General features: G+C 54.1%; 1 protein-coding gene across 1 annotated transcript in view; it reads right to left on the bottom strand.

Annotated features, from left to right (window-relative positions):
• The window catches only part of SHANK3 (SH3 and multiple ankyrin repeat domains 3), a 348,499-nt gene that overhangs the window by 168,585 nt on the left and 167,077 nt on the right, over positions 1 to 12,837 (bottom strand). The window contains exon 14 of the mRNA XM_056846670.1: positions 5,408 to 5,610. Within this exon, the coding sequence (XP_056702648.1) occupies positions 5,408 to 5,610 (203 nt within the window). The remainder of the gene's footprint in view (positions 1 to 5,407; positions 5,611 to 12,837) is intronic.

Raw genomic sequence — 12,837 nt, 5'->3', positions numbered from 1 at the left:
TCCTGCATTGTGCAGGGGGCTGGACTAGATGACCCTGGTGGTCCCTTCCAACTCTATGATTCTATTCTAAGTATTTGAAGGGCTGCCACTTAGCGGAGAGCAGGAAGCTGTTCCTGTTGGCAGCAGAGGATAGGACTCGCAACAATGGGTTTAAATTGCCGGACGAAAGGTACCGGCTGGATATTAGGAAGAAATTTTTTACAGTAAGAGTAGTTCAGCAGTGGAATCAGCTGCCTGGGGAGGTGTTGATCTCCCCCTCACTGGCAATCTTCAAGCAGCGGCTGGGCAAGCACTTGTCAGGGATGCCCTAGGCTGATTCTGCATTAAGCAGGGGGTTGGAGTAGATGGCCTGTCTGGCCCCTTCCTACTCTATGATTCTGTGCTCCTGCTTAACCTTAGCTGTCTCCCATAAGCGATGGTAGGAAGCACTGAAAAAGTTCTCCCCTGTTCACAAAGGTGCTCCAGATGCTTCTGCGAGAGTCCAGCTGCGTGCTCTCTGGGTGCCACCGCGTTAGCATCTGCCTCCCCCTTCCCAGCCCAGCACCTGAGCCAGCGTGGTATAATGGTTAAGAGCAGTGGTTTGGAGCGGCAGACGCTAATCTGGTGAACTGGGTTGGTTTCCCCACTCCTCCATGAGTGGAGGACACTGATCTGTTGAACTAGATTTGTTTCCCCACTCTTCCACATGAAGCCAGCTGGGTGACCTTGGGCTTGTCACAGCTTTATTAGAGCTCTCTCAGCCCCACCTACTTCTGTTGTGGGGAGGAGAAGGGAAGGTGATTGGAAGCCGGTTTGAGTCTCCCTGAAGTGGTGGAGAAAGTCGGCATATAAAAAACCAACTCTTCTTTTTGCTTCTGAACCCTGGCCTAGGGGAGGCCGTTTTCTGTGGGGCTTTCCTCTGGCAGGGGAGCTGTGCGAGTGGCTGAGGAATATGGCTCGACTGGCCATGCTCTCTTCCTGGTGTGTCCATCTGGCAGAAGGGTTTCCAGGATGGGATTCAACCCCTCCCAAATATCCGGAGCTACCGGGATGGGGGAGTTAACTGGACTCCCAGAGGGCATGCCACAGCCCGCCCTGTGGTGAAGGAAGCTATGCATCTTGTGCTCCTACCCTTGTTGCATTAAACGTGTGGGCAGTGTTGCCATAGACGCAGGCGCAGTTGCTATGCTCTCATCTCCCTGGACGTAGGTCTGAGTAAAAATACCTGTTCTCTGCTGAGTCAGCCTAGGGTATCAACAGGCTACATCCAAGGTTTGGGCTGAGCTGAGTGTTTCACAATTCAACAGCAGGATCCTGAACAAGTTTACCCAGAAGCAAATACCACTTAGTTCCTTCCAGGAGAAATCTAGTGCTCCTTCAAAGAAGGCTGAACTGGGATGTCATACTTCCACTGTACACCGCCTTGGTCAGGCCGCACCTGGAGTATTGTGTGCAGTTCTGGAGGCCTCACTTCAAAAAGGATGTGGACAGAATGGGGCGGGTGCAGAGGAGAGCGACCAGGAGGATCAGGGGCCTGGAGACCAAGAAGCCCTGCGAGGAAAGGCTGAGGGAGTTGGGAATGTTTAGCCTGGAGAAGAGGAGGTTGAGGGGGAACGTAATTGCTCTCTTTAAGTATTTGAAGGGCTGTCACTTGGAGGAAAGCAGTGAGCTGTTCCTGTTGACAGCAGAGGACTCGTCATAATGGGTTTAAATTGCGGGCAGAAAGGTACCGGCTGGATATTAGAAAACTTTTTTTACACTGAGAGCAGTTCAGTAGTGGAATGGGCTGCCTAGGGAGGTGGTAAGCTCCCCCTCTCTGGCAGTCTTCAAGCAGCGGCTGGACGAACACTTGCTCCAGGCTGATCCTGCATTGAGCAGGGGGTTGGACTAGATGGCCTGTCTGGCCCCTTATGATTCTATGACTTGTGGGTTTGAAGCTCTCACTGCAGCCCCCGATTCCATCACCATTTCTGCCAAGGTCACCCCCTGGTGCTTTTATCTGTCTATAGCAGACCCTAACCTCCAATTTCTTTCTACTCTCTGGGCCCTTTTTCCTCACAGAGGCCATGATCCTTTTCTCTGTAGCAGGAGACACAAATCAGCACTGCAGATCGGTCCGCTCTGCCTACGGGATAACCACCACACGTTACTGCAAAGTAGCAGGAAGGGGGCTTTTCTTGGGGGAGGGGTCTAGCTCCTGGCACCACGTTGCCCGTAGCCATGTGCCCATTTCTCTGAGATTTAGATGCCAGGTGAATATAGACTCTTCCTCCCAAGGGCTGGGGGATAATTTGCGCTTTAATAACAGCTTACATAGTTGACAGTTTTCTCTTTTATGGTACACCTGCTTTGTGCTAAACTTCAGTAAAGTGCCCTGAGGTACATAAGATCATAAGAAACGCTAGGCCCAGGCCCATCGAGTCCAGCTGTCTGTTCACACAGCGGCCAACCAGGTGCCTCCAGGAAGCCCACAAACAGGATGGCTGCCGCAGCATTGTCCTCTGATCCTGGAGAGAATCGGCATGCATCATGACGAGCATCCATTTATACTAGCAGCCATGAATAGACCTCTCCTCTAGGAACACGTCCACTCCCCTCTTAAAGCCTTCCAAGTTGGTAGCCAGCACCACATCCTGGGGTAGGGAGTTCCACAATTTAACTATGCATGGAGGGAAGAAATACTTCCTTTTATCTGTTTTGAATCTCTCCCCCTCCAGCCTCAGTACCCTGGTGGTTGTGAATAATTCACAGTGGGTAGCCGTGTTAGTCTGTCTGCAGTAGTAGAAAAGGGCAAGAGTCCAGTAGCACCTTAAAGACTAACAAAAATATTTTCTGGTAGGGTATGAGCTTTCGTGATCTGAAGAAGTGAGCTGTGGCTCATGAAAGCTCATACCCTACCAGAAAATATTTTTGTTAGTCTTTAAGGTGCTACTGGACTCTTGCCCTTTTCTACTACTGGTGGTTGTGAGGCAGCTCAAAAACCTTTGGACGTGAACAAGCTTTAATGGGGGGGGGAGCGCGAGCCAGGGCCAAAGGACACCCTAAGCAGAGCCCAAGGAGCACAAGCTGGCCCCACACTCCCACCCAGGCCTCTTTACTCCAGGTAGCAGCCTCAGGGCAGCAGTCCATTTGGAAATGCCCGTAGGAACATGGGGAGAAGCTCCTGCTGGCACTCGACCCATTCCCCTGCTGGTACTCGACCCAAGGTACAACTGACAAGGAGGCAGTCGACCCACCCCGGCAGACAGGCAGCCCCTGGAGCAGCGGGGCTTCCTCCAGAGCAGCCTCGGGTAGAGATCCCCTGTACTGTAGCCATGACACAGTCACAACACATCGGCATTTATGAAGACGTTCTGAACACAATGCAACAGTAGGACTGGGCTGTCTTTTTCTCCACCTTGAACATTTGCAAGAAACAGATGGACGCCCTTCAGCCAGGACCCCTTCACGGTCAGTGGTAGAGCCTCTGCTTGGCATGCAGAAGATCCCAGGTTCAACCCCCGGCATCTCCAGTTAAAGGGTCTAGGCAAGCAGGTGATGTGAAAGACCTCTGCCTGAGACCCTGGAGAGCCGGTGGTGGATTGAGTAGACAAGACTGACTTTGATGAATTCAGGGTCTGACTCAGGATAAGGCAGCTCTATGTGTTCCCATGCATAAAAGGCCAGAAACTTTCTTATGCATGATATAACTCACAATAATAAGCTTGTTTAATTGGCAGGTCCAACTGGTTCATGTGCTCAGTTTGCAGAGCATCTACTTGGCATGCAGAAGGGCCCAGGTTCAATTCCCGCATCTCCAGTTAAAGAGACGAGGCAAGTGGGTGATGGGAAGGACCACAGCCTGAGACCCTGGAGAGCCGCTGCTGGTTTGAGTAGACAAAAGTGACTTTGATGGACCAAAGGTCTGATTCAGTGTAAGGCAGCTTCATGTGTTCATGTGTGTTCTGGAAAAGTCCCCTATGGCAGGGTCCCTTCAAAGAATGAGAAGAGCCTCACGCATCATGGCCATAACCGCAGCAGCATGGCTGTAGCATGGCTCTAGAGAGGCGGTTAGTGGCGGAAGTGCAGACGTACACACATGTCACAAATGCACACGCGCCAGCCGGTGAAAAGTCCACTTCCGGAAGACATGTGCACGTAGGAAGGGAAAGGACAGCGGCAACCTTCAAAAAGCTGCCGTTCCGGTGGAGTCACAAGACAAGCCTTTGACATGTACAGCAGGGCCCACGGAAGCCATAAGCCCACCTGCTTTGGGAGCAGGTCTATGCAGAAGGCCCACAGCAGTTGTCTGAGTGGCTCAGGCCGCGCTTCAAGGGAAAGCCGGCTGTCCCCAATCCTCCTCTTTTCCTGCCACGCGAAAGAAGTCACTGCCAAAAGAACTTCTGCGCATGGAACACTCAGGCCCGCCTTGCCGTTGCCCAGGGAAGACCAGGCGCTTCCTCCGACCCCCCTGAAGCCCTGGCAAAGTCCGACATCTGGAGTGAGGCTACTCTGCCCCTGGCCTGGGGGACATCTGCTGCAAGCTCTGGACCTCTGAGCACAAGCCGCTGCCAAGCTCTTCTCCGGCAGGGACCCCTCGGACAACATGGACCCAATAGCATCTGCAGGGAAGGGGGGGGGCTGCCTTCTCCCCACCCCTTCCTGAAACAATGTTCTGCCCTGCCCAGCTCAGCACCAGGTCCTTCCCAACACCTTCCACAGCTCCCCCCGCCCCCCAGACAGTGGCTGGCCTCTGCCTGGGCAACCTGCAGCACACAGCTCTGTCTCCACCCCCCCCACCTCCCTGCTGCTGCATGCCCACAACAACCAAGATGCCAACACAACATGCATGAGCACATCTCCACGCTCCTCTGCCCGGCTGCACACCGGATCGGCTTGTCCCATTTCACCAAGCCTGTGGAAGCTGGAGCGAAACTTCCATCTGCGCGATCCGAGGAGAAGCGCCACGCACCAGCTGGGCTTGCGGGGGGGGGGGGGGAAGCGTGGCTCATGCTTTGTGCCCTTTGCCTAGTCTAGCAAGCGGCACGGGTGCCCAGAGGGACAGAATCCCCCCTGCGGGGCTCTGCTGCCCAGAGGCAGAGTGGCCTGAACCTTCAGCTGGAGAGGCAAGGAGGGGAGGGCAGGGGACCCCTCTGGAAGCAGCCCAGGACGCCAGGGGACCCACCCCCAGGAGACCACGGAACCCAGACCCCCCGCCCTCCGAGGGTTGCCAACAGTTGGGAAACACCTGGGGATTTGGGGGGGGGGAGAGAGGAGGGCGTAGGGTTTCGGAGAGGGGGGGGCCTTTGATGCCCCAGCGTCCGTGCCCACCGCAGCTCTTTTCTCCCGGGGAAGGGGCCTCTGTGGCCGGCAGCTCTCCAGGAGGCCCCTGGCGGTTGGCAACCCTCCCTCCCTCCCCGCCTCCCCGCGGACCCCCCGGGCGACTCACCCTTGACGGCCTCGCCGCGGTTGAGCTGGATCTCGCCGTCGCCGTGGGGCGCGTGGCTCTTGACGGCGATGAAGCGGCGCCCGGGCACGGCGCTGTACAGCTTCCTCTTCGGGCCCCGCGGCGGGGCCGGCGCGCCCGGAGGGGACCCCTCCGCGCCCCCCGGCCCGGCGCCCCCCGACGCCGCCCCCCCGGGCCCGCGCGGGCTGAAAACGAAGACATACGTTACGCGGCCCGCCGCCGCCGCCGCCGCCGCCCCCCGCCCAGGGGCGGGCGGGCCGGGAGGGAGGGGGGCCATCGGGGCTCAGCGCAGCCCCTCCAGCCCGCGCCAGCCGCCCCACCGCCCGCCCGACCCCCCACGCCCCTGCGCCGCGCCCCCCGACGCCGGCAGCAGCTCCATGGCCCCCAAAGCCCGCCCGCCCGCCCGACCCTCGGCTCAAGAGCCGCCCGCACTCCCCAGACGACGCCGACGCCGCCGCGCCTGCTCCCCGCACAGGGCGGCCGGGGGCGGCCGGGCTCGCCACCAGCCAGCCAGCCAGACGCTCCGCCCCTCCCCTGCAGCCCCCCACCCCCGGAGGCCCCCACCCCCCCCGTGCCCGTCTGCCTCCTCGCCCCCAACCCCCCGCGGCAGAGAAGCCGCCCCTTCCCCTCGCTCTCCCGACGCACAAAGACGGGCAACAAAGCAGCAACCCCCAACCCCCCCCCCCCATCCCGAGCATGGGCAGAGCGCTTTCCGGGACTCCCTCCCGCTCACCACCCAGGCTTAGCCCCTCCCACCGAAAAGGCACTCTGCACATGCCTGCCGCCGCTGGCCTACGTTTGCGCCTCGGACACCCAGCGCCGAATTCGGCCGGCAAAAAGAGGGCGGGGACAGAAGCGGGAAGGGAGTGGAGAGGAGTGGGCATGGGGGGGGGGGCTGTGACTCAGAACCTCTGCTTGGCCTGCAGAAGGGCCCAGGTTCAATCCCCATCCTCTCCAGTTAAAGCCCTGGTTCCCAACCGGGGGTCCGTGGACCCCCAGGGGTCCGCGAGAACTAAATTAAGGTCCGCGAAACAAAGTTATAAACCCATAATAAATTAATATTTTCAATTAAAAGTTCTCTGTTATAAAATATATATGTTCAAATATAATTCTAAGTTTAAGGTTGAACTAACAGTTATGATTAAAGTTTATTTTCAGATTCCCGGAATTTTTATTTTGGGGTCCCTGCACCGAACAAAAAAGTCCTTGTGGTCCCTGGTCAAAAAAAGGTTGGGAACCACTGAGTTAAAGGGACTGGGCAAGTGGGTGATGTGAAAGACCTCCACCTGAGACCCTGGAGAGCTGCTGCCGGCCTGAGTAGACAAGACTGACTTTGATGGACCTAGGGAGGTCTGGTTCCGTAGAAGGCAGCTCCAGGTGTTCATTTCCAAGGCAGGCTCTTCCCTCACTACTGCCTGCAGTCTTCTGGGGCCCAGCCGGGGGCACTTTGCAGGCCAGGGTTTCTCGCACTGCTCCCCCCGCCCCGCCAGCAAAGAAAGCCTTGTCCACTGACACCCCCAGTCAAGCAGACACCCCCCCTCCCCAATGCCCCCAGCGCTGCCCTGGTCTTGATCCAAATCATCTGCAGCAGCTGCAGATCCTGGTCCAGTCACTTAGGCAGAGAATTTACACTTGAAAGAGTCATGGGGGGGGGATTCACTCTCAGCCTCTCTGTCTCAGCCCCCCCCCCCGCCAATCTACCTTTGAAGTAGCCTTCTCAGGTGGACCTTCCCTCCACCTATCTGAGGGAGTGGGCAGTGCTGAAACAAAGGTTGAACACTTGAACACATGAAGCTGCCTCATACAGAACTAGACACACACATCCCTTGGTCCATCAAAGTCAGTCTTGTCTACTCAGACCTGCAGCAGCTCTCCAGGGTCTCAGGCAGAAAAGGGCTCTTTCACATCACCTACTTGCCTAGTCCCTTTACCTATAACTGGAGATGCCGGGGATTGAACCTGGGACCTTCTGCATGCCAAGAAGATGTTCTGCCACTGAGCTACGGCCCTTCCCCAATGTTAGTCTTTAAGGAGCTACTAGACTTTGAGCAAAAACCGATATACAAAAACATGAAGGGCCTTGCACTCAAGTGAAGAGCAGTGCAGCAGTTTGACTTTCCTGCCCTGGTTGTGCCCAAAGGTAACTGCTGCATTTACCTTGAAACACCCAAAATGGCCTTAGCACCAGACAGACGTGGGGCCTTGCAGAGCAAAGAATCTTGCTATGCAAGAGATGACCCTTCCACACCTAATGAAGGGAGCTCTGGCTCTCAAAAGCTCCTGCCCCAAATATCTCCTTGATCTCTCAGGTGCTCCAGGACTCAAACCCTGCGCTTCTACTGCTGACCAACACGGCTGCCCTCCCACATCAGACTCCTTAGGAGGATGGAAACGGTTGTGCCTACATTGGGCGCCAGGGGGGTGGGGAGCTGAGGCCCAGTTGGCAAGGTGTGCTGCAGGGAAGAGGAATGGAAAGTGCAGGCCCCAAGACCCCGCTGCAAGCGCTCCTCCCACCAAAAGCCAGAAGGGATTCAGGAAAGGAAAATAAGGGGTGGAAGTGGGAGAGCCCAACCCCAAAATCAAGGGGGTGCGGGGTGTGTGTGTGAAGGCTTAGCCTGGCATCAGCCTCCTCAAAGGGCATTCTGCAGATTCCGGTGCTGCACCGTGAACTCCCTCCTGGGCAGGCTTAGATGGCACAGCCCATAGCAGCCACATCCAGCATGATGGGCGGGGCACAAGCAGCTTCCTCCCCTCCCCATTGCCCAGAGCACCGACACTGCATGCACCTCCCCTAGGGTTGCCAGGTCCCTTTCTGCCACGGGCCGGAGGTTTTTGGGGCGGAGCCTGAGGAGGGGAGGGTTTGGGGAGGGGAGGGGCTTCAATGCCATAGAGCCCACTTGCCAAAGCAGCCATTTTCTCCAGGGGAACTGATCTCTGTCGGTTGGTGATTAACTGTAACAGCAGGAGATCTCCAGCTAGTACCTGGAGGTTGGCAACCCTAGCCTCCCCACCCCCACCTTCTCCACCTGTAAAACAGACTCTGGGCAAGGTGGGACATGGCACAAAGGCAGAGGGCAGAAACAGGATCTCATAATCTGTGCTTATAATTTCTTTTTGAAAACTGCCCTTCTGAGTAGCAAAACAAGGGCTGCCGCCGCCACACCCTTCCCCTGCCCTGTGGCTCTGCAGTTGGGCACAGCAGAAGGGCCTTCCTTCCCCAAAGCAGCCAGCCTGGTTTGGGGGCAGATTCCTGCCTGGTCCTAATGATGGTCATCTGCCATTTTTGTTATGATGAAAAACAGCATCTGGGGGTGTCCTGATTTGCACAGGAGTTGCTAAAGGCAGGAGCAAGATACAGATTTTTAATCCAGCCTCCTTTCCTGCCAACCTCAGGTCAGCCTCCTGCAGGACTTAAAAGTAAAACTATGCAAATCAGCATCCCAAGGCTCTGATTCGCCCCTCCTGCCACGGTGGTGGAAAGTGTCGTAAAGTCACAACTGATTTACGGCGACCCAGTAGGATTTTCAAGGCAAGAGGCATCCATTGCCTGCCTCCGAGTCACGACCCTGGCATTCCTTAGGGTCTCCCATCCAAAGGAGGGCAACGTGTCCAGAGGAGGGCAACAAAGATGGTGAGGGGTCTTGGAGAACAAGTCCTATGAGGAAAGGTTGAAGGAGCTGGGTATGTGTAGCCTGCAGCGGAGAAGACTGAGAGGGGATATGATGACCATCTTCAAGTACTTGAAGGGCTGTCATAGAGAGGAGGGTGCCGAGTTGTTTTCTGTTGCCCCAGGAAGTCGGAACAGAATCAACGGGTTGATATTAAATGAAAAGAGTTTCCGTCTAGACATTAGGAAGAATTTTCTAACAGTCAGAGCAGCTCCTCAGTGGAACAGGCTTCCTCGGGAGGTGGTGAGCTCTCCTTCCCTGGAGGTTTTGAAGAAGAGGTTAGATGGCCATCTGTCAGCAATGCTGATTCTATGACCTTAGGCAGAACATGAGAGGGAGGGCATCGTGGCCATCTTCTGGGCATGGAGTAGGGGTCACTGGGGGTGTGGGAGGGAGGTAGTTGTGAATTTCCTGCATCATGCAGGGGGTTGGACTAGATGACCCTGGTAGTCCCTTCCAACTCTATGATTCTATGAAATACTAACCAGGGCCAACCCCACTTAACTTCAGAGATCTTATCAGACCGAGCTAGCCTGGGCTATCCAGGTCTGGGCCCTTCCCCCATACACAGTACTAAATTCAATTTCACTTGGCTGAGAGCAATTTAGGAGGGGAATCCTAGCACCGCACAGCCGATTGTCTATGCTGTTGGCTTGATTTGCAACTGATGAGGTATTCATGAGGTTTCTCAGTGAGTGTTTGAAAAAAAGCTCATCCCAGCTCATAATATTGACAGCTGTGTGCAAGACACACAGATGCGTAACCACATTTTGATAGTCCTCTGGAACGTCAGTGGCCCACGTGGTCCATCATCCTGTCAGGTAGCTGCCCCAAAGGGCCAACCGAAAGAGCACAGAGCTCAAGGCCTTCCCCCTGGTGTTGCCTGCTGGCACTGGTATTCAGAGGTTTACTGTCTCTGAACATGGGAGGCTCCCTTCAGTCACCAGGGCTAGTAGCCACTGATGGACCTCTCCTCCGTGAATCCGTCTAATCCCCTTTCAAAGCTGTCTCTTCCTGTGGCCATCCCTACATCCTCTGGCAGTGAATCCCACATTTTCATTACTCGCTGGCTAAAGAAGTATTCCCTTTGGTCCATCCTGAACCTACTGCCCATCCTCTTCTTTGAGGGTCCATCTAGTCCAGCATCTCGTCTCACACAGTGGCCAACCAGTTCTACTGGAGGGCCAACAACAAGGCAGAGAAGCCAAGGCATTCCCCGATGTTGCCTCCTGCCGATGAGGTTGACTGCCTCTGAACATGGAGGTTCCCTTTAGTCACCATGGCTAGTAGCCACTGATGGACCTTTCCTCTATGAATCTGCCTAATCCCCTTTTAAAGCCATCTAGGCCTGTGGCCATCCCTACATTCTCTGGCACTGAATTCTACAATGTAATTACTCACTGAGTTAAGAAATTGTGTCCTCTTGTCTGTTCTGAACCTGTTGCCCGTCAACTTCATTGGGTGTCCCCAAGCTCTAGTATTTTGGAAGAGGGAGAAAAAGTTCTCTCTGTCCACTCTCTCTACCCCATGCATAATTTTATAAACCTCTATCATGTCCGTTCCCCTTAGTTATCTGTTTTCATAGGAAAGGTGCTCCCACCCCTTAATCATTTCGGTTGCCCTCTTCTGTGCTTTTTCCAGCTCTGCAAGGTCCTTTTTGAGCTGCAGCGGTCAGAGCTGTGCAAAGTATTCCAAATGAGGCTGCACCATAGCTCTGTCCAGCGGCATTACGATCCCCGCGGTTTTATTTCCAATCCCTTTCCTAATAATCCCCAGCATGAAGTTTGCCCTTTTTTACTGCGGTCGAACGTGGAGTCTACATGTTCATTGAAACTGTATTTCTTTTTGGTACACATGGATGGCTGACACAGAGGCAGATGTGGGTGTCACAGTGTCAAGGCTTGGACACTACTCAGTTCATGCGGCACAAGGTTATTCTGCGAAGAGCTTGTTTTCTCTCTTTTTTTAAGTTCAGGGACTCTCACAGCAATCAACAAGCATTTCTCTGAGAATAACGCTGAAGAACTTCTGAGCATGTGCAGATAAAAAGAGCTGAATTTTGGTCCCTTGGGCATGCAGAGAATCCATGATGGAGAAGCATTTCTAAAGGCTTGATGCGCAACACAGCAGAGCATTAAGAATTGGACAAATTCTTACAGCGAAGCAGACCGTTACGAACTCTGACTCCGCCACTACCAAGAATGCAACACACCCATTCATCTGGGCCAGATGACAGGAAGGCCTGATCAATATGCAGCAGAAGCAAAGGCAGGAGACAAAAATCTCTGGACAGTGAAGGAGAGAACAGGATTGGGGAGAGGGGGACGGTGATGCGGAGATATTCTCCTCTCCAGGAAGACCAATGAGTGCTCCAGCCTAAGCGGGCCAGCCCTGCAGGGAATGCCCTTATACCTCAAAAGACCTTGGAAAAAGGTGGGGGGAGGGGAGAAATCCCCCCCCCCATCTGTCCTGGAGAAAATGGCTGCTTCAGAGGGCGGACCCTACTGAATCACATCCTTGCTGAGGTCCATCCCCTCCCCTTCCCAGGCTCCACCCTCAAATCTCCAGGAATTTTCCAACCCAGAGCTGCAACCCTACGGGTGTGTGTGTGTGTGTGTGTGGGGTAGTTTTCCTTTTAGTATGTTATCAAGTACAAATTGTGTGTGTGTGTGTGTGTGTTAAACGCCATCAAGTCGCTTCCAACTCATGGTGACTCTATGAATCATGGCGACCCTAAGACTCAGTGTCCTCCAAAATGTCCTATCTTGAACAGCCTTGCTCAGATCTTGCAAACTGAGGGCTGTGGCTTCCTTTCTAGAGTCAATCCACCTCTTGCTCGGTCTTCCTCTTTTCCTGCTGCCCTCAACTTTTCCTAGCATGATTGTCTTTTCTAGCGAGTCTTGTCTTCTCATAATGTGACCAAAATATGACAGCCTCAGTTTAGTCATTTAAGCTTCTAGGGTCAGTTCAGGCTTGATTTGATCTATAACCCACTGATTTGTTTTTTTTGGCAGTTCCCAGTATCCGTAACACTTTCCTTCAACTCTGCATTTCAAAAGAATCTACTTGCTTCCTATCAGCTTTCTTCATTGTCGAGCTTTCACACCCATACACAGTAATAGGGAACACGATGGCATGAATTAACCTGATCTTGGTGGCCAGTGACACATCCTTACACTTCAGAATCTTTCCTAACTCCTTCATGGCTGCCCTTCCCAGCCTCAATCTCCTTCTGATTTCTTGGCTGCAGTCTCCCTTTTGGTTGATGATGGAGCCAAGGAATAGAAAGTCTTTGACAATTTCAAACTGTACTACTACCTTTTTTGGATTTGCTGGGCAGGGGTGAGCTCTAGGTAGATAACAAAGCACCATCAAAACACCCTTATTCTTGTGCATTGCCAAAATACGACCCAGAAACAAAACAACAAGAAAGCTTACGGGCATTCCTCTCAGATCCACAGACCACAGAACACACTTTGATTCTGTTGGCAGCTTGGAGTCTGGTGGTCATCCTCTAAGACCAAGTGCCATGTAATAGTTAGTGTCGGATTGAGATCTGGGAGACCCAGGTTCAAATCTCCTCTCTGCCACAAGACTCATTGGGTGACCCTGGGCCAGTCACATGCACTCGGCCTAATCTCCCTCACAGGGTTGTTGTGAGCATAAGAAGAAAGGGGGAACCACATACATTCCTAGCCTCAGAGCTGGCATCAAAATAGTCTGCAGAAACTCTCCCTGCCTTTT

The sequence above is a fragment of the Euleptes europaea genome, chromosome 3, assembly GCF_029931775.1.
Source record: "Euleptes europaea isolate rEulEur1 chromosome 3, rEulEur1.hap1, whole genome shotgun sequence".
In the NCBI taxonomy this organism is placed as follows: domain Eukaryota; kingdom Metazoa; phylum Chordata; class Lepidosauria; order Squamata; family Sphaerodactylidae; genus Euleptes; species Euleptes europaea.
Note: the sequence above shows the minus strand (reverse complement) of the source record. Positions and strands in the feature narration are given on the sequence as shown.